At 47.2% G+C, this 24,650-nt stretch overlaps 1 protein-coding gene across 1 annotated transcript in view; it reads right to left on the bottom strand.

Annotated features, from left to right (window-relative positions):
• HIGD1B (HIG1 hypoxia inducible domain family member 1B) overlaps window positions 1-24,386 on the bottom strand; it is a 158,856-nt gene extending 134,470 nt beyond the window's left edge. The window contains exon 1 of the mRNA XM_069237935.1: window positions 24,257-24,386. Coding sequence (XP_069094036.1) covers window positions 24,257-24,272 — 16 coding nt within the window. The 5' untranslated portion in view covers window positions 24,273-24,386. The remainder of the gene's footprint in view (window positions 1-24,256) is intronic.
• Between the last annotated feature and the right edge of the window lie 264 nt (window positions 24,387-24,650).

The following is a 24,650-nucleotide window of genomic DNA, read 5'->3' as shown; positions in this document are numbered from 1 at the left end:
TGATAGCAAAGTGGCCCAGACATATGTCTCATGTGAGTCTGGTGAGTGTGGAAGGAAAGCGTTCAAGGAAGCTCTATGAATGTTAGGGATTATTGTGGTCCTTCATCTTTTTGGATACATGTCAGATATGGATTTGAAAACATTATGAAAAGGTGTAAGGTGCCCTCAGCTAACATCTTAGACTGGTATTTGGAGTTAGTTGTGCCACATTCCAATCAGGGATAGCAGTCCAAAGGTATGCACATGGGTTCACATCTCCATGATTGGTGCAAATCACCATTGCTGGGCCACATCAAATGAAGAAACTGTAACAACAGGAGGGCTTACAAAAGTCCCTGCCCCTCTGTACATTGTACCTATATGTAATAAATGTGTAATGGCCACATAGGCTGTTTGACTGGTAATGCAGTCCTCACGTAACCACGCTTTGGATGTCTCTCTTGGATGCACATGATGAGACGATTACACTCCATTATTATTTCTGATCACTAATGACGGAGCATGTTTGCCACCACATGATAGTTAGGGCCACTGCATGTGTGCAGATATGTGTGTAACTGTCACAGGAGACCCATGCTATGTACATGTTGGCCGTGATATATCAGATGCAGTATCATCATGTCTGAATGGCTGTCATTTCCTTATTCAGCTTACACATTGTATATGTCTTTGAAATTGTTGGTCAGTGCACAGATTCTGAGCACATTTCTTCCTTCCATGCCTTACAGGTGGACCGGCACCCTACAGTGTGGGAGAGGTGGCTATATTTGAGGACCCCGACCACTCCACTAAATGTTGATATGTCTGTTATGTGTTGTGTTTGCTGGTGATGTGTGATGGACTCCTATGTGTTGAACACATAGCAAGGTGTGATGCGCTGGCCAATCATTTGTCTTGTTCCATGAGTGGGATTTCAGTTTCTCAAAAGTTTTGAGTTGGCCAATGCTTATCCGATTGTATTATCTGGGTATTGTAGGTCATTCCTGTAGGCCCCACTATGAGTACTGGGGTGAGTCATGTGGATAACACTTGTATCAACAAGAGTCGCACTGGAACTCAGCTCAGATTTAGTCAGCCTGTCAGACCCACATTCTCCCAGATTGGTACTACAAATCGCTTTCCAACAGACTTCTGCTTCCCTATTCACCAAAGTACTTATTAAACTGTAGGCAGAACTTCCTAGCAGCATGTACTTCCACATGTAGTGCTACAGGTATGTGGAACTTGAGTGCAATGTCCTAGGTGTGCATTCTAATCATGATCATGGGTGTTCTTGCAACTCTGTGTCTAGTGTAAGTCATGCCTTACTGTAAGTATATGATGTGTACCAAGCTCTGCATTTCCTGACATGTGTGGCGCTATGATTGGTCAAGGGTTTGCAGACTCCTAATTGTTGATAGATCTTACCTGTGGTGTGTGTGTAGAGCCAAACACGTGTGGAGTTTTCTATACAGTCCTGGGTGTCCATGTTGTTTGGAATTGTTCGTTGTTTCTCCACCCCCCCACCCTCAAACACAGGCATGGGTTTGTGAATAGGGTACCTAGGACTGATGCTACCAGTATGTTACACATACATGTGACTGTTTGGTCGGAACCTAGTATACACACTCAAGTATGGCACATGGGTACTATACTGGCAAGTCCAGTTACAACTTGCAGACCATGTGGCTTTAGTTTAGCATTCCGTACACTGACATCTGTAGCCCAGGTATTGGCGGAGGATATGCAGCATGATTGTTAGCTGATAACTGGCAGAACTCAGATGGCAAGTCAATGCCAGTTGTTACCCATCTCGTAGGTTTTGGATGTGCTATGTGTGATGTGACCTTTGTAGGCTGGCCTGCCATGTACTTCCTCAGGGACATTCAATGATTTGTATGGTGATATGAGCTGTTACAAGTACAGTAGATGTATTGTCTGATTTACTTCTTGTGCCATTTCAGACAATGCAGTTCCTAAGGTAAATTATTTGCCCTTGTCTTCACAGCTGCAAACATGACACCCATCCAGGTCTGTGAGTTCCAGAAGCGGACCATGAGATACCAACATATCCTGCTTGTAGAGTTGGGGTTCAGGAGGATGGCACGTAGATATCGCCATGAATGGGCCTCTGGAGCATGGAGGGCTTTCACACAGGGTGGCCCTACTTTGCCCACCACAGCCACCACCAGCACAACCACCAGTTCCACCCAGGTGGCACCACCCACAGCTGGGACTGTTGTCCCAACGTCTGCTGTAGTTCCAGGCCCCAGCATTGCAACAGCTTCAGGACGGCCCACAGGCCTTGGCTCTACACGCCCACAAACCTCCTCCGCCGGTACCCAGACTGCCCCAGCTCCAACAGTTGACCCTGCAGCAATCCAGGAAATGGAACGTAAGATGGACCGTGTGTTGAGGAAGATCAGTAATCTGAGCCGGGATGTTTGCCATATTAACAGGCGTGTGCAGTCCATAAAGCTGACCCTCCGGAGGGCCAACCTCTAGACTTTGATGACAATGGACATAATTCCCTCCCCTCCCTCCTCTTTCCTTGTTCTCATACTTAGTGAGCTTAGGGGGCTTAGTGTTAGGTTAGTATAGTCTGTAAGTTTAGTTAGTGTTAGTGGGTGGGGGGTCCTGATTCTTTCTATTTTTACTTATTAAGTGTGTGGGTGGGTGGGTGGGGGGCTATGTTGGGGTTCTTCTGTGTATAATAAAAATAAAAAAAATAAAAAAATATATATATTTGTTTAGGATAGTATAGTATGTGTTTAGGTTAGTATCTGTTGTCCTCCATGTGTCCCGCCTCATAAGGGGGTGGGGGGTTGATGTTTAGAATGTTTCGTTACATATGATAAGTACGTTTGGGTTAGGTTAGTTAGGGACAGTTGTGGGTAATGAGTAGTCAGGGTAGATTAGGGTAGGTAAGCCTTTTCCCTCAGTTTCCTCTTCTGTGATTACCATTTAATAAATATATAGTGATCCCTTTACAGTATGTGTTAAATGCTAATTGATCATGGCCTTGGCATTAGTGTACATGAATTTAGTTTTATTACATTTGTGTCCTATGCTACGAACAAATCCCAACTGAGCTGTAAGATTGGCAGCTACCCCAGAGCTACCTTGCAAAGATTCCACCATTCGTTGCAACCACCAATCACAGTTAATATGGATCCCAACGTGTTTTTGTCGGTAAGTATGTTTTGTAAGTGACAAACGGTGCTTCCAGACTTGGTGTTGGGGGAACAGTTTTAGGTCTGACTGCAGTGTGATGTTCAAGGACACCCTTATAGGATGAGTTGTCGTAAACACTCTTGTAGTATTGTCTTCATGACTCAAATAGATCATTTGTGACACTGTTCAGCATGATTACCTATTTGGATGTAAACTCAGACACCTTCATTCATGCAGTTTTTGGAGTGTTTGCTTAGATTTGTGTGCACTGTTATATGTGTTAGTATTGCATGGTGACAACATTTTGCTGCCACTATTTTATGACTTAGATATCCTTTGAGGAAGCATTATTCTGTCCAACACAGCATGATGGTGTATGGTTTCTCACTTCATCAGATATTACCCTCAGGAAGGGCAGCGTATGATGCAATCCTGGCCACTGTGCAGATTTATACTGTATGACTACATAATTTCAGGACAGTTGTATTGACAAGCTACGTTATTTGACAGTAGGCACATTTCAGTTATCTACTGCACAGTTGATGTGTCACATTACCCAGAGACAGATTTGTAGTGTAAGTGCTATTTATTGAAAAGTGCTGTAGTGCTATATGCACATTGTCCATGATTGTGAGTCCATTATAGTGACATCTTACATTGTGATCCTACACTAGGGGTTAGGGAAATGCTTTTGACATGCTGGGGTGATGTTTCAGACAGTGCAGAGGGACAGGATTTGCCAATGAGTAAGATAGAGACAAGCACTGGGCAGGCTGACAAGATATACAGTGGTTAGCAGAACAGTCATTGAGTAGAGTTGTTGTAAGACTGGCATGTTACAAAACGCAGGACCTTGGTAATAGCTGGCCATGTGGCAGGGACTAGTGCCGGGTACTTTTCCGTGTGAATGTGATCTGTTCCATGTATTCTTCTTCTGATGTGTGGGTTGCCTCCTCTGTCCTTGGTGGTGGTGGCTGTGAAGGGGCAACACACACCTCAGTGTGAGAAGGTGTGGAGTCAGACATTGCGGTCACTGCTACTTGTGAAGGTCTTAAGGGCAGTACTGCAGCAAGGAGGATCTGCTGATTCTTAAGAATAGCAGCCACATCACAATGGTAGGCAGCCAGGCCGGCCCTGAGGGGGTCATGATTCCATGTGTGCATGCAGTGGAAGGTTTGGGGTGCAAGGTGTTGTGGCAACTCCCATACTGCAGTGGTGAATTCCTTGACAGTTTCTTGTAGTCCTTGCGGGATGGATGTTAGCGCCTGCATGGCTGCTGCCTGATCTGCAGATGACATCATGCACGAACACACCCCCTCTAGGCTGGCTGCCATAGTTTACATCCCTACCCGTACCTCATTGGCCAGCTCCCACTGTACCCCAACTACAGTTCTCTCAAAGCTGGTGCCTGTGTCGTCTGAGTCCTCAGCGGTATTGGAGCTGGCAGGTCTTACAATTGGGGTGGTGGGTGGGTCCTCTGTGATGGCTGCTTGTTCTGTGCTCCTCCTTGTGACTGAAGGTGGGGTCTGGAGGGTTCCAAGGACCTCTTGGATGGTCTGCTGGGGAATGTTTGTCAGCTCGTCATCCATGTCATCAGGGTATTCTGGGACAAGCATATCCGCAGGAGATCCATCTTCCTCTGCAATGAAATGGGGTACACTTAGTGTGTGTGTGTTGTGGCATTAGTGATGTGACATGCCTGCCTTGTGATTAATTCACATTGTGCTCTTGTTTCGTGTTCATTGCTCCAGTCTTTCAGATGGGCATTCTCCCAGGCCCATGGCCCACCTGCATGTCACATGTATTTTGGTACGTTATTAGACTTGTTGGCATCATCTCCTCTAGGTGTTTGTTCTGGCCAATTAGTGAATTGCCACCTTCTTGTCCTACTCAACCCTCCGTCTACATCCATTCTCATGGTGAGGCCTTTCACTGGCTGTGGGTGCTCTGATGGCACTGGCAGCACACTTGACAATCTGGACCTGACCCAGTCTCTGATCTTTCACATCCACTTAAATGTAGTTGACATGTAGCGTATCCTATGAATAGCATTGTTATGGCACGATATGGATGTTGGCATTGGTAATGTGTACAGCTGATGTTGGGAATGTGTGGTACATTGGATTGCCCTGATAACCGTATCAGTGTCCTCTTTCCTCCTCTGACTGTGCACAGGTGTATTTCAGTGACCAGTTACATGTATCCTCCCCCTCAACGCTGTTGTCTGAGCAGTATGACATTTGGGATGTTACATTGTGACCCAGGCACAGGATGGACCCTGACATATGCAGCATGGGTATTGCCTTAGTGCTGTGTAGGTCCTACTGTTGATGACATTGGCTGATGTTTGCGAAAACTATGGGCATTGACATTTGACAGAACTAGGGCCTTTGTCTTGTTTCAGGGGATTATTGGAGTTGTCATCATCAACCCTCAAATTTTGCTGTGTATGATCCATGGGGAAGTTACTGCCATTGGCTACTTGTGCTGCACACAGAGCGGAGGTGGTGGTGACAACTGTTGTCACTGTTACATTCCAGTTGTCGGTATGGCTACAGGTTGTTAATTGGGCCCTAGTTAATGTGGGGGGTATGGTGGCTGACGTGTGCAGGATGTCAGTTTGACATTGTGCCCTTCTCTTCTGGCGTGGCTTTACCTTTGTTCCATCGTTGGCATGGCAGCATGACCCCATGGGACTGTTGTTGGTGTAGTGTAAGGGTGTGCCCCAGCTTCTTTCTGTGCAGGCCATGCCCCTATGCCATACCCCTTTACCCATGCCACTCCATGTATACGATGACTTTCATGAATTTTGTGGTCGGTATACCCTTCCCCTGCTTACGGTTAACATGAGTGCATTATAATTCCCCATGTGACTTACCCTGCATGTGCGTTGTCTCCTGGTAGTCTGAGCTGTCCTGTCCTTGAATCCCTGTGACGATCTCCTCAGGGGTGACGGCTGCGACCATCTCCTCCATGTGGTCCAGGGCCTCCTGGTGTGCTGGACTCCCACCTCCAGTCTGCAGTGCTGCCTTCCTGTTCCTGGCCATCTTTTCCTTGGTCCTGCGCTTGCAGTCATGCCAGTGTTTCTTGCACTCGATGACTGTTCTGCGTACTTCTGCCACACTGTTAATCTTGTCAACAATTTGTTGCCATATAGCCTCTCTCCTACTGATTGGCAACTTTAAGGTGACAAACAGTTGGTGCTGGTGTTCAGTCACCTTTTTAACCCGAATTTCATGTTCCTCTGCACTAAAGTGACACTTTCTTTTCTTCTTAAAAGTGTCCTGGTTCTTGTGTGGGTCCTCTTGGCTGGTTCCTGGTCTGTTGTCATCTTCCTGGGGTCTGTAGAGGCATCTGGGATCCATTTTGGCTCTCCTCTGCTGAAATGGCTGTGTTCGCGGGGAATTTTGATGCTATTGCATCAAAAAACGCTGCATATCCGGTTTTCAGGGTCGTAAATCGACCCACAGTCATTTCCGCCGCGTTAACGTTGTTTTGCTTTACGACTTGACGCTGCGGTGTGCGTAAAAAAAAATGACTCACACCTGTGGTTTGCGCCGCCATGTGTCAAAGTATAAATTTGATGCCTGCACGGCGCACCAAAATGGAGCTAACCGGCGGTGTTATTTTTGACGCAAAACTGCGCCAGCGGTGTTTTGCGTCAAAAGTATAAGTATGGCCCTTAGTGTGCCACCATCAGCTCTTTGGCTCTGTGTGTAATATGGCGAGGGTATTGCTTAAACATCAAAATAAAGAAAAATACTGAACAGATTGAGCTGGATTATGCCACCTAATCTGCATTTCTTAGCTGCATAATTTTGTCAGCTCTATCAAACACTTTGGTCTTCCACTGCTGCATAGTTCCAGTAGCTTTGCATATAATAACATTCTCCATTCCTGATTTTTTAGCCAGTAGCATGTTGCATTGTGTGGCTTACAGTTTTGCTTTCGGTGTTGCCATTATGGGCTCAAAACCCCAGAATATAAAGTGCTGAGGGCTGTAGTGCAAGATGTTATGCATGGCATTATACCACTAATCAGCTTTGTTTAAGTTTTACAAAGTCTTCTAGTCCATTAAAGAAAACTGATTATTTCACACATAAAATCAAAAGTAAACTCTGCTCACACATTTTGTGAGGTTTCACTCCTTCATTCACATCATGCATTAAAACAAGCATTGGCAATGTGGATCGTTTTGCTTTTTGTGTAGTGTTTTTCACATCTCTACAAAGGTACAACATTTGCAGCAGCAGCACAACTTTCCATAAAACAAAGATGAAGTAAAAGACAGGTCACAGAAGCAGGGGTGAGATTACATGGTTCTCTCACACTCACAACAGGTAGAAACCAGGTAGCTAACATGCTAAATAGGGAGTGAGAGGAGTTAAACTCTGTGAGCAGAGATAAACTTACAGGAAGTACAACAGCTCTCACACAGGATGATAAACCCTCGCCTACCACGTGTGCATGCTTCATCAGTGGGTTCCACATCTTGCACTGGGAAGTATCCAAGAGTACTACTGTTCACTTGTTGTTCAGTTTCCTAGTTATGGCCTCTCTGGTTTGGGCGAGGTAATGTCCCTCAAGTAGACATTTATGTTCTTCCTTTGTTTGACTCAGACCTATATTAAAATTGTGTGGGTGGGCTAAAATGTTTAAACTTGTCTCTCCCTTATACAGGATTTAAACCAGGAGGGTTGAGCAACGAATGCCAATTCTCTTTTCCATCAACATGTTCTGATGCTCAAATACTAACACTTTGAGGTCAGGCACCTTCCTCAGAACTATAGGTTTTTATATCTTATCTCAAATATTGTGAAGCAGTCCCTGAGTCATAAGCTCCTGTATGCAAATGCATTCAATACAGCCTTTGTTTTATCCATAAGATGAGGAAACAGCAGTGGAAACAACCCTCCTTCATATAACAAGCACGTGTTGGGCAGAAAAATTGTAAGCTTCCATCCATCAGAGGACAGGTACAGCTAGAACAGGAGCAGTGCAAGCTTCCCTCATCACAGCTCATGTACAGATCACATAGAAACAGTGCAAGTTTCTGACACCATTTTTACTTACATGATACTTAACATCAGCATCCTGAACGTCCTGCTGCTGTCTTTCGAAGACCTGCTGTCATTGCTTGTTAGTCCTGATGTCATATCCTGCAGTCTTGCTGCTGTCACTTCCTTTAGATAAAATTGCTGCCATTCATAGGCACATTTGGCAAAGACTGAACCTTTGCTATACCAATACAGGGATCTTTCCTACTCGTGGTGTGGAAGGAAATGGAGTGAGTGTTGTGCTGAGTATGCCTTTTAAAGAAAAAATAGCAAAAGCAGAAAAACACCTCTGTGCTGCTCTTTTGTTTTCCTCCACCATTGCTCCTTCTGTCTCCATGTTCTGCCTTTTTCTTATTAGATATCCCTTTCTCTCTCTCACTCTCTATCCAGTCTCTACCTCTATCCATTCTGTCCTGTCCTACCTTTTCCCCTCTTCCTCATTCTCTTTCCCTCCCTCTGTGTGCACTTATTTGGTTTGCGTTTCTATCTGTTCTCACTATTTTACCTTTTTCTCTGGTTTCACCTTAATTTGTCTTCTCATCCTTTTCTCTTACTATCAACACCCTCACACTCATCCTCACATCTGCCACTCTCTCTTCCCCTCTTCTGTCTCATTTTAATCTACTATACATTCCTCTGTCACACTTCTCATTGTTCCCGCTCTCCTTCACCCCCCTGTATCACCAACATACCCTCTCTTTCTCACTTGTATTTACCATTTCTCTCTTCATCTGCGCCACCCAAGGCCAGCAGAAGGATTGCTGTCAACCCTAGTTCAAGGAATATTTTTCTGTACCACCCACTCTAGAAATGGTGCCACATTTGCTGTTTGTATTGGCAATGACCCCCCCAGCTTGTTGCTGCCTAGACATCCACCTAGAATTCTCTTTCCCCACAATTGCCTCTGCTCTCATCTGTCTCACGCTGTCCTCTAGTCTAACAGCTAATCTCCTGAACTCTTTTAACTATTTTTTTATCATTCACACCCTTCTTGTTCTGAACTGCATGACTCTCACACTTTCTCTTCTCAGCCCTCCACCTCCCTTTATCTGTCTCACACAGTCTGTCTTACACACAGACACGATTTCTGTCCATTCTTTGATACCCCTCTCTCGATCCTTCTCTCTTCCCTCGTGCTCTCCGCCCACCTACTCTTCCAGGCACTCATCTCACTATTGTATCTCAGAAACTCATCTTCCTTTCACATGGTTCAGGTTTCACCTTCTCCTCACACCCTTCTCTCCAGGCCCCTCTTTTCTGTCGCAGACACATTTACCATCCCATTTTCACTCTTACACACTCACACCCTCACCTGTCAATGAAATGCTCTTCTCACAAACACGTGCACACATTCCAGTCCCTCTTTCAAATCCTCCTTTCTCTCGCAAACCCCAATTACTTGCCACTGAGCCTTCTCATGCTTATATATTTCTATTTCGCAGCTCCATTTTCTCACAAGCACGTTCACTTTTACACTTTTTCCTACACAGACATACAACTCAAGGATGCCTGTGTTTTTTAGTCAGTATCACCAGGTCAAATGTAGAATAATATTTTTTTTTAAATTACACTTTTGAAAGCAAAACTGTGTTCTGCACTTTGTCAGTAGCAACTAAGAGCAACTAAGGTCTAAAGAGAAAAGCCTATGCAGGGTCGTATATTTAAATCACCGTAGGGCTGATTAAATAATGAAAGATTGATAATAGTCTGGAAATTGGAGCAAAATGAACATTTGGGGCCATTTACAAATTACTGCAGTTTGTGAAGATTCTTTGGTTTTCCATAGTTAGAGAAGTAACAGTTACCTAGTAGGGGATTGTTATTTGGAGAGCCCGGTACAGCCCAACTCATTTTGCTTTAGATAGGCACATAGGTGCCAATCTCTTCTAAAAGGTTGTGCAATCCCACTATGGGTGCTGCACTTGTTCAAGATGCTCAAGGCCAGCAGTGGAATACTCATTCATTGAAAAAAATGTGTTTAAGAAGTTAAATATGAGCACTGAGATAAAATATCAGTGCAGAAAGGCGCCTCTAGGCACATTAAAAGAATGACTGCCTGTAAGGAAATGCCTCCTTGGCATGGTTACCCCCTGACTTTTTGCCTTTGCTGATGCTATGTTTTGAATTGAAAGTGTGCTGAGGCCTGCTAACCAGGCCCCAGCACCAGTGTTCTTTCCCTAACCTGTACTTTTGTTTTCACAATTGGCACACCCTGGCATCCAGGTAAGTCCCTTGTAACTGGTACCCCTGGTACCAAGGGCCCTGATGCCAGGGAAGGTCTCTAAGGGCTGCAGCATATCTTATGCCACCCTGGGGACCCCTCACTCAGCACAGACACACTGCTTGCCAGCTTGTGTGTGCTGGTGAGGACAAAACGAGTAAGTCGACATGGCACTCCCCTCAGGGTGCCATGCCAACCTCACACTGCCTATGCAGTATAGATAAGTCACCCCTCTAGCAGGCCTTACAGCCCTAAGGCAGGGTGCACTATACCATAGGTGAGGGCACCAGTGCATGAGCACTGTGCCCCTACAGTGTCTAAGCAAAACCTTAGACATTGTAAGTGCAGGGTAGCCATAAGAGTATATGCTAGTAACAAAGCCTGCACTGGGTGGAGATGCTATCACCTCCCCCAGGCAGGAGCTGTAACACCTGGCGGTGAGCCTCAAAGGCTCACCCCCTTTGTTCCAGCACCACAGGGCACTCCAGCTAGTGGAGTTGCCCGCCCCCTCCGGCCACGGCCCCACTTTTGGCGGCAAGACCGGAGGAAATAATGAGAATAACAAGGAGGAGTCACTGGCCAGTCAGGACAGCCCCTAAGGTGTCCTGAGCTGAGGTGACTCTAACTTTTAGAAATCCTCCATCTTGCAGATGGAGGATTCCCCCAATAGGGATAGGAATGTGACCCCCTCCCCTTGGGAGGAGGCACAAAGAGGGTGTACCCACCCTCAGGGCTAGTAGCCATTGGCTACTAACCCCCCAGACCTAAACACGCCCTTAAATTTAGTATTTAAGGGCTCCCCTGAACCTAGGAACTCAGATTCCTGCAACCTAAGAAGAAGAGGACTGCTGAGCTGAAAAACCCTGCAGAGAAGACGGAGACACCAACTGCCTTGGCCCCAGCTCTACCGGCCTGTCTCCCCCCTTCGGAAGAAAACTGCTCCAGCTACGCTTTCCCCAGGACCAGCGACCTCTGAATCCTCAGAGGACTGCCCTGCTCTAAAAGGACCAAGAAACTCCAGAGAACAGCGGCCCTGTTCAACAAAGACTGCAACTTTGTTTCCAGAGGAGCAACTTTAAAGACCCCTGCAATTCCCGCCAGAAGCGTGAGACTTGCAACACTGCACCCGGCGACCCCGACTCGACTGGTGGAGAAACAACACTTCAGGGAGGACCATCCGGCGACTCAGAGACTGTGAGTAACCAAAGTTGTCCCCCCCTGAACCCCCATAGCGACGCCTTCAGAGGGAATCCCGAGGCTCCCCCTGACCGCGACTGTCTGATTCCCAGATCCCGACGCCTGGAAAAGACCCTGCACCCGCAGCCCCCAGGACCTGAAGGATCGGAACTCCAGTGCAGGAGTGACCCCCAGGAGGCCCTCTCCCTTGCCCAGATGGTGGCTACCCCGAGGAGCCCCCCCCTTGCCTGCCTGCACCGCTGAAGAGACCCCTTGGTCTCCCATTGATTCCTATTACAAAACCGACGCTTGTTTGCACACTGCACCCGGCCGCCCCCGCGCTGCTGAGGGTGTACTTTCTGTGTGGACTTGTGTCCCCCCCCCGGTGCCCTACAGAACCCCCCTGGTTTGCCCTCCGAAGACGCGGGTACTTACCTGCTGGCAGACTGGAACCGGGGCACCCCCTTCTCCATTGAAGCCTATGTGTTTTGGGCACCACTTTGAACTCTGCACCTGACCGGCCCTGAGCTGCTGGTGTGGTAACTTTGGGGTTGCTCTGAACCCCCAACGGTGGGCTACCTTGGACCCCAATTTGAACCCCGTAGGTGGTTTACTTACCTGCAAGAACTAACAATAACTTACCTCCCCTGGGAACTGTGAAAATTGCACTGTGTCCACTTTTAAAATAGCTATATGTGTTTTATGTAAAAAATATATATGATATTGTGATTATTCAAAGTTCCTAAAGTACTTACCTGCAATACCTTTCAAATGAGATATTACATGTAGAATTTGAACCTGTGGTTCTTAAAATAAACTAAGAAAATATATTTTTCTATACAAAAACCTATTGGCCTGGAATTGTCTCTGAGTGTGTGTTCCTCATTTATTGCCTGTGTGTATGTACAACAAATGCTTAACACTACTCCTTTGATAAGCCTACTGCTCGACCACACTACCACAAACTAGAGCATTGGAATCATCTCTTTTTGCCACTATCTTACCTCTAAGGGGAACCCTTGGACTCTGTGCATACTATTCCTTACTTTGAAATAGTGCGTACAGAGCCAACTTCCTACATTGGTGGATCAGCGGTGGGGTTCAAGACTTTGCATTTGCTGGACTACTCAGCCAATACCTGATCACACGACAAATTCCAAAAATTGTCATTAGAAATTGATTTTTGCAATTTGAGCTATTTTTCTAAATTCTTAAAAGTTCTGCTAGGGCCTTGTGTTAGTCCCTGTTTAGCATTCCTTTTAGAGTTTAAAGGTTTTGTGAAAGTTTGAATTAGAACCTAGAACTAGTTTTAGATTCTTAAAAAGTATTCCAACTTTTAGAAGCATAATGTCTAGTGCAGAGATGAATGTAGAGGAACTCGACCTCACACTTTACCTCCATCTTAAGATGAGGGAGCTAAGGTCACTCTGCAAAATAAAGAAAATTACAATGGGCTCCAGACCTTCCAAACTACAGCTCCAGGAGCTTTTGGCAGAGTTTGAAAAAGCCAACCCCTCTGAGGATGGAAACACAGAGGATGAAGATAGTGACTTGGAGGAGAATTCCCCCCCTCCAGTCCTACTTAGGGAGAACAGGGCCACTCAAGCCCTGTCTCCAAATATACTAGTCAGAGATGCTGTTTCCCTCACAGGAGGGACCAGCACCTCTGAAATCACTGAGGATAACTCCAGTGAAGAGGACATCCAGTTAGCCAGGATGGCCAAAAGATTGGCTTTGGAAAGACAGATCCTAGCCATAGAAAGGGAAAGACAAGAGATGGGCCTAGGTCCCATCAATGGTGGCAGCAACATAACTAGGGTCAGAGATTCTCCTGACATGTTGAAAATCCCTAAAGGGATTGTAACTAAATATGAAGATGGTGATGACATCACCAAATGGTTCACAGCTTTTGAGAGGGCTTGTGTAACCGGAAAAGTGAACAAATCTCACTGGGGTGCTCTCCTTTGGGAAATGTTCACTGGAAAGTGTAGGGATAGACTCCTCACACTCTCTGGAAAAGATGCAGAATCTTATGACCTCATGAAGGGAACCCTGATTGAGGGCTTTGGATTCTCCACTGAGGAGTATAGAATTAGATTCAGGGGGGCTCAAAAAACCTCGAGCCAGACCTGGGTTGATTTTGTGGACTACTCAGTGAAAACACTGGATGGTTGGATTCAAGGCAGTGGTGTTAATAACTATGATGGGCTGTGCAATTTATTTGTGAAAGAACACCTATTAAGTAATTGTTCAAATGATAAACTGCATCAGCATCTGGTAGACCTAGGACCAATTTCTCCCCAAGAATTGGGAAAGAAGGCGGACCATTGGGTCAAGACTAGGGTGACCAAGACTTCCACAGGGGGTGACCAAAAGAAAGGGGTCACAAAGCCTCCCCAGGGGAAGGGTGTTGAGACATCCAAAAACAAAAATAGTAAAGAGTCTTCTTCAGGCCCCAAAAATCCTGCACAGGAGGGTGGGCCCCGAGCCCCTTCACAAAACAATTTTGGGTACAAGGTAAAAACTTTGATCCCAAAAAGGCCTGGTGTCGTAGCTGTAATCAGCCTGGACACCAAACTGGAGACAAGGCCTGTCCCAAGAAAAGTACCACTTCTAACTCCACTCCAGCTAACACTGGAATGGCTAGTCTCCAAGTGGGATCAACAGTGTGCCCAGAGCAAATCAGGTGTCACACTGAAGCTACATTAGTCTCTGAGGGTGGGTTGGATTTAGCCACACTGGCTGCCTGGCCTTCTAATATGCAAAAATACAGGCAGCAGCTCTTAATTAATGGGACAAGTGTAGAAGGCCTGAGGGATACAGGTGCCAGTGTCACCATGGTGACAGAGAAACTGGTTTCCCCTGGTCAATACCTGGCTGGACAAACTTATCCTGTCACCAATGCTGACAATCAAACCAAAGTACATCCCATGACTATGGTAACTTTAGAGTGGGGAGGGGTCAATGGCCTGAAACAGGTGGTGGTCTCCTCAAATATCCCAGTAGACTGTTTGCTTGGAAATGACCTGGAGTCCTCAGCATGGGCTGAGGTAGAACTGAAAACCCATGCAGCCATGTTGGGTATCCCTGAACTGGTGTGTGTCAAGACAAGGACACAGTGCAAGGCTCAGGGTGAAAAAGTAGAGCTGGAGTCTGGGAAAAGGGCCTAGCCTACCAAGAGGAAAGGAAAGACAACTGGGAAACCAGCTGCAACACAACAACAAAAAGAGAACCTCTCTTCTCAGGAAGAAGTTCTGCCCTCTGAGGGAACTGAGCCTATGGAGTTAGAACCTTATCAGGTTGAGCTCTTAGGCCCAGGGGGACCCTCAAGGGAGCAGTTGTGTAAGGGGCAAGAAACCTGTCCCTCTCTTGAAGGCCTTAGGCAGCAAGCTGCTGAAGAGTCCAATGGCAAGAAAACTGGAACACATAGGGTCTATTGGAAGATGGGCTCCTGTACACTGAGGCAAGAGATCCCAAACCTGGTGCCACTAGGAGAGTGGTAGTGCCTCAGGCGTTCAGAGAGTTCATACTGACCTTAGCCCATGATATTCCCCTTGCTGGGCATTTGGGACAAACCAAGACGTGGGAGAGACTAGTCAACCACTTCTACTGGCCCAACATGTCCCAGAAAGTTAAGGAGTTTTGTGTCTCCTATACCACCTGTCAAGCCAGTGGTAAGACAGGTGGACATCCAAAGGCCCCCCTCATTCCACTTCCAGTGGTGGGGGTCCCCTTTGAAAGAGTGGGTGTGGACATAGTGGGTCCACTTGAACCTCCCACAGCCTCAGGAAATATGTACATACTAGTAGTAGTGGATCATGCTACTAGGTATCCTGAAGCTATTCCCCTTAGGTCGACTACTGCCCCTGCAGTAGCCAAGGCCCTCATTGGTATCTTTACCAGAGTGGGCTTCCCTAAGGAGGTGGTGTCTGACAGAGGTACCAACTTCATGTCAGCATACCTGAAACACATGTGGAATGAGTGTGGAGTGACTTATAAATTCACTACACCCTATCATCCACAAACTAATGGCCTTGTTGAGAGATTCAACAAGACATTAAAAGGCATGATCATGGGGCTCCCAGAAAAACTCAAAAGGAGATGGGATGTCCTCTTGCCATGTCTGCTTTTCGCTTACAGAGAGGTGCCTCAGAAGGGAGTAGGGTTCTCACCCTTTGAACTTCTGTTTGGCCACCCTGTAAGGGGACCACTAGCTCTTGTGAAAGAAGGCTGGGAGAGACCTCTTCATGAGCCTAAACAAGACATAGTGGACTATGTACTTGGCCTTCGCTCAAGGATGGCAGAGTACATGGAAAAGGCAAGTAAAAACCTTGAGGCCAGCCTACAGCTCCAGAAGTTTTGGTATGACCAAAAGGCTGCACTTGTTGAATTTCAACCAGGGCAGAAAGTCTGGGTTCTGGAGCCTGTGGCTCCCAGGGCACTCCAGGACAGATGGAGTGGCCCCTACCCAGTGCTAGAGAAGAAGAGTCGGGTCACCTACCTGGGGGACCTGGATACTAGCAGGAGCCCCAAGAGGGTGAACCATGTGAACCGCCTTAAGCTCTTCCATGACAGGGCTGATGTGAATCTGTTGATGGTAACAGATGAGGATCAGGAAGCTGAGAGTGAACCTCTCCCTGATCTCCTCTCATCAAACCCTAAAGATGGTTCAGTAGATGGAGTGATCTATTCAGACACCCTCTCTGACCAACAGCAAGCTGACTGCAGGAAGGTCCTGCAACAGTTTGCTGAGCTCTTTCCCCTAACCCCTGGTCAGACACACCTGTGTACCCATGATGTGGACACAGGAGACAGCATGCCTGTCAAAAACAAACTTTTCAGACAGTCTGACCAAGTTAAGGAAAGCATCAAGGTGGAAGTCCACCAGATGCTGGAATTGGGAGTAATTGAGCACTCTGACAGCCCCTGGGCTAGCCCAGTGGTCTTAGTCCCCAAACCTCACACCATAGATGGAAAGAGAGAGATGAGGTTTTGTGTGGACTACAGAGGACTTAATTCTGTCACCAAGACAGATGCCCATCCCATTCCTAGGGCTGATGAACTAATTGATAAATTAGGTGCTGCCAAATTCTTAAGTACCTTTGACTTAACAGCTGGGTACTGGCAAATCAAAATGGCACCTGGAGCAAAAGAAAAGACAGCATTCTCCACTCCTGATGGGCATTATCAGTTCACTGTTATGCCCTTTGGTTTAAAGAATGCCCCTGCCACCTTCCAAAGGTTGGTGAATCAAGTCCTTGCTGGTTTGGAATCCTTTAGTGCAGCTTATCTTGATGATATTGCTGTCTTTAGCTCCAGCTGGCAGGATCACCTGGTCCACCTGAAGAAGGTTTTGAAGGCTCTGCAATCAGCAGGCCTCTCTATCAAGGCATCCAAATGCCAGATAGGGCAGGGAACGGTGGTTTACTTGGGACACCTTGTAGGTGGAGGCCACGTTCAGCCACTCCAGCCTAAGATCCAGACTATTCTGGACTGGGCAGCTCCAAAAACCCAGACTCAAGTCAGGGCATTCCTTGGCTTGACTGGGTATTATAGGAGGTTTGTGAAGGGATATGGATCCATAGTGACAGCCCTCACAGAACTCACCTCCAAGAAAATGCCCAAGAAGGTAAACTGGACTGTAGAATGCCAACAGGCCTTTGACACCCTGAAACAAGCAATGTGCACAGCACCAGTTCTAAAAGCTCCAGATTACTCCAAGCAGTTCATTGTGCAGACAGATGCCTCTGAATATGGGATAGGGGCAGTTTTGTCCCAAACAAATGATGATGGCCTTGACCAGCCTGTTGCTTTCATTAGCAGGAGGTTACTCCCCAGGGAGCAGCGTTGGAGTGCCATTGAGAGGGAGGCCTTTGCTGTGGTTTGGTCCCTGAAGAAGCTGAGACCATACCTCTTTGGTACTCACTTTGTAGTTCAAACTGACCACAGACCTCTCAGATGGCTGATGCAAATGAAAGGTGAAAATCCAAAACTTTTGAGGTGGTCCATCTCCCTACAGGGAATGGACTTTATAGTGGAACACAGACCTGGGACTGCCCATGCCAATGCAGATGGCCTTTCCAGGTTCTTCCACTTAGAAAATGAAGACTCTCTAGGGAAAGGTTAGTCTCATCCTCTTTCGTTTGGGGGGGGGGGGGTTGTGTAAGGAAATGCCTCCTTGGCATGGTTACCCCCTGACTTTTTGCCTTTGCTGATGCTGTGTTTTGAATTGAAAGTGTGCTGAGGCCTGCTAACCAGGCCCCAGCACCAGTGTTCTTTCCCTAACCTGTACTTTTGTTTTCACAATTGGCACACCCTGGCATCCAGGTAAGTCCCTTGTAACTGGTACCCCTGGTACCAAGGGCCCTGATGCCAGGGAAGGTCTCTAAGGGCTGCAGCATATCTTATGCCACCCTGGGGACCCCTCACTCAGCAAAGACACACTGCTTGCCAGCTTGTGTGTGCTGGTGAGGACAAAACGAGTAAGTCGACATGGCACTCCCCTCAGGGTGCCATGCCAACCTCACACTGCCTATGCAGTATAGATAAGTCACCCCTCTAGCAGGCCTTACAGCCCTAAGGCAGGGTGCACTATACCATAGGTGAGGGCACCAGTGCATGAGCACTGTGCCCCTACAGTGTCTAAGCAAAACCTTAGACATTGTAAGTGCAGGGTAGCCACAAGAGTATATGGTCTGGGAGTCTGTCAAACACGAACTCCACAGCACCATAATGGCTACACTGAAAACTGGGAAGTTTGGTATCAAACTTCTCAGCACAATAAATGCACACTGATGCCAGTATACATTTTATTATAAAATACACCCCAGAGGGCACCTTAGAGGTGCCCCCTGAAACCTTAACCAACTACCCGTGTAGGCTGACTGGTTTTAGCAGCCTGCCACACTCGAGACATGTTGCTGGCCACATGGGGAGAGTGCCTTTGTCACTCTGTGGCTAGTAACAAAGCCTGCACTGGGTGGAGATGCTATCACCTCCCCCAGGCAGGAGCTGTAACACCTGGCGATGAGCCTCAAAGGCTCACCCCCTTTGTTCCAGCACCACAGGGCACTCCAGCTAGTGGAGTTGCCCGCCCCCTCCGGCCACGGCCCCACTTTTGGGGGCAAGACCGGAGGAAATAATGAGAATAACAAGGAGGAGTCACTGGCCAGTCAGGACAGCCCCTAAGGTGTCCTGAGCTGAGATGACTCTAACTTTTAGAAATAGGGATAGGAATGTGACCCCCTCCCCTTGGGAGGAGGCACAAAGAGGGTGTACCCACCCTCAGGGCTAGTAGCCATTGGCTACTAACCCCCCAGACCTAAACACGCCCTTAAATTTAGTATTTAAGGGCTCCCCTGAACCTAGGAACTCAGATTCCTGCAACCTAAGAAGAAGAGGACTGCTGAGCTGAAAAACCCTGCAGAGAAGACGGAGACACCAACTGCCTTGGCCCCAGCTCTACCGGCCTGTCTCCCCCCTTCGGAAGAAAACTGCTCCAGCGACGCTTTCCCCAGGACCAGTGACCTCTGAATCCTCAGAGGACTGCCCTGCTCTAAAAGGACCAAGAAACTCCAGAGAACAGCGGCCCTGTTCAACAAAGACTGCAACTTTGTTTCCAGAGGAGCAACTTTAAAGACCCCTGCAATTCCCGCCAGAAGCGTGAGACTTGCAACACTGCACCCGGCGACCCCGACTCGACTGGTGGAGAAACAACACTTCAGGGAGGACCCTCCGGCGACTCAGAGACTGTGAGTAACCAAAGTTGTCCGCCCTGAGCCCCCACAGCGACGGCTGCAGAGGGAATCCCGAGGCTCCCCCTGACCGCGACTGTCTGATTCCCAGATCCCGACGCCTGGAAAAGACCCTGCACCCGCAGCCCCCAGGACCAGAAGGATCGGAACTCCAGTGCAGGAGTGACCCCCAGGAGGCCCTCTCCCTTGCCCAGGTGGTGGCTACCCCGAGGAGCCCCCCCCTTGCCTGCCTGCACCGCTGAAGAGACCCCTTGGTCTCCATTGATTCCTATTACAAACCCAACGCTTGTTTGCACACTGCACCCAGCCGCCCCCGCGCTGCTGAGGGTGTACTTTCTGTGTGGACTTGCGTCCCCCCCGGTGCCCTACAGAACCCCCCTGGTCTGCCCTCCGAAGACGCAGGTACTTACCTGCTGGCATACTGGAACCGGGGCACCCCCTTCTCCATTGAAGCCTATGTGTTTTGGGCACCACTTTGAACTCTGCACCTGACCGGCCCTGAGCTGCTGGTGTGGTAACTTTGGGGTTGCTCTGAACTCCCAACGGTGGGCTACCTTGGACCCCAATTTGAACCCCGTAGGTGGTTTACTTACCTGCAAGAACTAACAATAACTTACCTCCCCTAGGAACTGTGAAAATTGCAGTGTCCACTTTTAAAATAGCTATATGTGTTTTAAAAAGTATATATGCTATTGTGATTATTCAAAGTTCATAAAGTACTTACCTGCAATACCTTTCAAATGAGATATTACATGTAGAATTTGAACCTGTGGTTCTTAAAATAAACTAAGAAAATATATTTTTCTATACAAAAACCTATTGGCCTGGAATTGTCTCTGAGTGTGTGTTCCTCATTTATTGCCTGTGTGTATGTACAACAAATGCTCAACACTACTCCTTTGATAAGCCTACTGCTCGACCACACTACCACAAACTGGAGCATTGGAATTATCTCTTTTTGCCACTATCTTACCTCTAAGGGGAACCCTTGGACTCTGTGCATACTATTCCTTACTTTGAAAAAGTGCATACAGAGCCAACTTCCTACATTGCCCACGCAGGTTCTGCACACTGCTGCGAACCTTTCATTGGATTGTAGGACTCAGCACATCTTTCTGTGTGATTTATATCCAGAGTTACAACCTCCAGCAGCAGTTGGTTCTACCCGAAATTTCTATGCTGGGAAATATATAACCAAGAGGTGCTATTAGACCTTTCCCTGCAAGGCCAAGTGCTGCCATGTAACCTGTGACACCTTTAGCCACTCCTGGCTTTGTAAGCAGTTTCACTGGGTGCACTGTCTTGCAAGCCCAACTCCTATAGGCGAGGGCTGTGCAGCAACACTACAGGTCCAGCATGTGAAGGTTAAGTTCTAGTGGGTGAAAGTTAAGGCTGCTAACGGTGTCACAATGAGTGAGGAAACTGACATCAAGCCCCGACCCTTATTACTTATTTATGAAAGGCCGCCATAATCATGTATGAATCCCACCCCAGTAGAAATTGGCGCTCTGGACGTCTAAGAGTCTACAGTTTCATTTTACTTTTTTTACATTATTGTCTAGGACAGGCGTCATCCCATAGGACATCAGAGCGCTTTCCAGAAAATGACAATGTTACAGAAAACTTATAAATAGTTCATGCATAACAATATACATAATATTTTAAACCAATAAAACACAGTTCCCACAATTATTCTGAATGTAAAAATAAGGTACGACAGGATCATATATTTAGGCATTGTTATTCTACTCCACTGTCTTGGGGCATAGAGGTCAGTAATTAATAATATATCATGGATTTTCAAAAACGGGTGAGGAGACGAAAATCCCAGTGCAGTTCAGGTTCCCAGATGTTTGGGCATTAGCAGGGGCGTAGCTTGGTCAGTAGGATTAAAGGGTGTGCGCTTTAGATTTCCCAACAATCATGCTGGTTAAAATGCATTATACAAGAAGTAGGGCAGGTGGGGGGCTTAAGGGGCAGTAGGCAGGGAGAGGAGTGTGGATTGTCAGGGGTGCTTATAACTCAATATTTTGTAAAATAACAATTTGTAAGACCTTTAAAACAGAGAAGAGAGAGAGCGAGAATGTGTGTTTTTGTCTTCATGTGTATGTGAAAATCACAAGGGGAATCCAACAAACAACTCACCATACACAGCTTAAAGCCCCTCTACCCAACTATTTAGTACAGAATACTTTTAGTAGGGGGGTGCAACACCCCAAACAGTCCTCCTGAAGCTACACCCCTGGCTGTGCCATTGGTGGGGAAGTAGTTGTGTAGCTCAGTCAGTTAGATTTGCAGGGTGTGAAGCTGACATTTTCCAATCATCGCTGCCATTGCAAAGGTAAAATGGATGGACATAGTCTTAAATTTAAAAGGCTTCTCTGTGTCACAAAAGAACCACACAGTCCTTTGTTTATTCTTGGCCTGTTTTGTGCGAGAGGGAATAGGGAGGGGTGGATGTATAAAGCTTTGGTAAGTGTGTGTCTGTGCTGTGAGGGCTGCTAATCAAAGGGGGGCCCAGGCCACGGAAGCTGCTAGCCCGACTGCTGCCCCTAGACCCAACTACACACACCAGCATCAATTTAATAGGGGGGTGTCACACCACAAACACCCCCTTGGAGCTACGCCCCTGGGCATTAGATGTTTTTTATTTTGTATTTGAAAGTTTGGAAGGACAGAGTGTAAGTCTCTCGTTCTGTACCTCTGGAGCATTTGAACTGAGATGGCAATTGTTTTTCTAGAAACGTGTTTCTAAGCCGAGGCTAATTTGGACATGTTTTTCCCCTCCAGATATGGTCTAGTTCTTCAAAACGTACCTCTGGTGAGGGAGATTTGCAGGTTTCAACCTTACAACAGCCAGCCTCAGACCTGAGACTCCTGTATATTCAATAGAGGCATGGACGTCAATTCACCGAAATGCCTGGGGTAGCGGAAGTGACATCACACGCCCTTTCACCTCTACTTTCATTCACACACATACACACACACACAAATTCACACTTACATGCACTCTCTCTCACATAAACACACTCTCACCCGCAAGCACGCACACAACATACATTTAAAATCATGTTACTTACTTCAGCTGCCGTTGAAAGGCATATTCCAGCTAATTGTACTTCATTTTTATTACACTATTAGTGTAATGAAAAAAACTGACAGAAAACAATTAGATTGGAGGCCCAGCTGACATCCATAAGGACGAGCTGCCTCTGTAGTCCTGGCGCTGAATTTGCCACCTCTGAGTCCATGGGTCGCAAAGGCAGTGCCAGGGGTAGCACACGGCAGGGGCAACCCCTAAATGACGCCAATGAATAGATGCTTTGAGATTGAGTAATAGCGATCCCGGGCCTCCGGTGCTAAGACTGGTACCCTGTGAGAGAGACTTGCTGGGCCTAGGAAGGACACCAGTGAGCCACACATGCTTTGTAAATCCGCTTTGAGCACTAGCACACAGGTATTACAGGTTTTATGCTTTGAATATTCTCAACCAGATGTGTAAACTAGGATGGCACTGGCCCGAATGCCGCCCCGGTTGGTTGTATACAGGGGTGCATTGGGTCACTCACACACTGTGGCCTAAGTGCCGCTGAACCTTCGGCTCTAATGATAGCTACGCGCCCCAGCTCAGAAGCACCAGACCCCGGAGGTCTGTGGCTCCACACAGACGGAAGGGCAGGGGAGGAGAAAGACACCACAATCTGTGAGTACATCAATCAGCAAGGAGTACTCGTTGCTCGAATGCTACTTGGGTTGAACTGAGACACAAGTAACATACCTTATTACAACCAACCAGTGCTTCATTTATGCCTGTTGTTTCCGGTGCTGAAGACCGGCACTTATTTTTGAGGGCCGGCGCTTAGTCTTCTGCCTCAAGCATTTGCTGCGAGCAAAAGACACGTATGGTAAAGACGGAGGAAGAGAAAAACGAAAAAGCGGCACAAAGGAAGAAAGCAGAAAGCTGCAAGAGTGAGCTGATGGGGCAGGGAGTGGCTATAAATGGATTGAAGAGGCCCGAGATGGCTTCCGGATTACGCTGACTCAGTACTCTGTGCTCGGACATTTAACTGCAGCAGCCGCGTGTTTAAGAGGAGGGCATTGGGCACCGGCACCTTTTAATTTACAAATTAAGCACTGCAACCCACACACACTTACTTGCTCCGTCCGCGAGAATGTTTTTTGCTAAATCTGGACCTATGCACCCCACTTATTAAAGCTGACTGAGCTATCGGTGGAAACATACTCCCATAACCAAGGAAATCCCTATGGACTGTAGTCTAGTGGCTCCGACTTTTGTTCTAATCTCAGTTTGCACTTTCGAGCAAATTGTGTAATCCTGGCCATAGACTCATTTAGGGGTCACCAGTGGTTGCAGCTGCGACTCCTGGCTTTGACCCCTGGCCTCAGAGGTGGCAAATACGTGCCTGGAGCACAGGGGCAGCTCGTCCTAATGGACATCGAATCAAGTTTCATGTTTCTGGATTTCTGTCATTTTTTGTTACACAAATAGTGAATGAAATAATTCACTTCTAATGTATAAAAAATATTATAATTAGAAGGCATATGACCCTATCTGGAGGCTAAGGAGAGTAAAAAATGCTTTTAAATGTAGGTTGTATGCGTGCTTCCGGGTGAGTGTTTATGTGAGAGTGTGCGAATGTGTGTATTTGTAAGCATGTGTGTGTGAGTCAAATGGTGTGTGGTGTCACTTCCGCTACCCCTGGCATTTTGGTGAATTGATGCCCGTGATCCTGGCCATCACCTGTGCTTCAATTGTACACTAAACTCATTTTACATGTAAACAGGCTTAGTCGAGTGCTATGAGGTAAATTAAAGACCAAACACTGACATTTTGAATGCGCAGTCTCCTGCACGTCAGCGCCAGGTGAGCTCACCTGTTGGCCTCGGCATGCAGGTACTTCAGCGGCTTCCCACACATGTATCCCGCAGCATCCGCGGCTCCTCTGCAAGCTGCATCCCCAGCCGTCCGGGCTTTTGTACAGAGCCTTTTGGGCTGCTTCCCACTCAGGCACTGCGAAGGTTAGGACAGGTCGCCGTCTTGTGTCTTGATCAGGAGGCGAATCGAGGAGGTGGGGGGCTCTTGGCACGAGCTACTGTGGCCTCAAAGTTTTGCTAACAGCCCGGCCCCCTAGCGCTTCCTCCAAGCCTCTGAACTTCAAGGAAGGTTTTCCATGTTCTCTCTTTCTGCTCCCAGGCATTACAATTGCATGCATTCAAGGTCTGAAGAAACGTGGAGCGCAAGGGCACTGTTTTACATGACGTATTTCC

The sequence above is a fragment of the Pleurodeles waltl genome, chromosome 6 (assembly GCF_031143425.1).
Source record: "Pleurodeles waltl isolate 20211129_DDA chromosome 6, aPleWal1.hap1.20221129, whole genome shotgun sequence".
Lineage (NCBI taxonomy): Eukaryota > Metazoa > Chordata > Amphibia > Caudata > Salamandridae > Pleurodeles > Pleurodeles waltl.
Note: the sequence above shows the minus strand (reverse complement) of the source record. Positions and strands in the feature narration are given on the sequence as shown.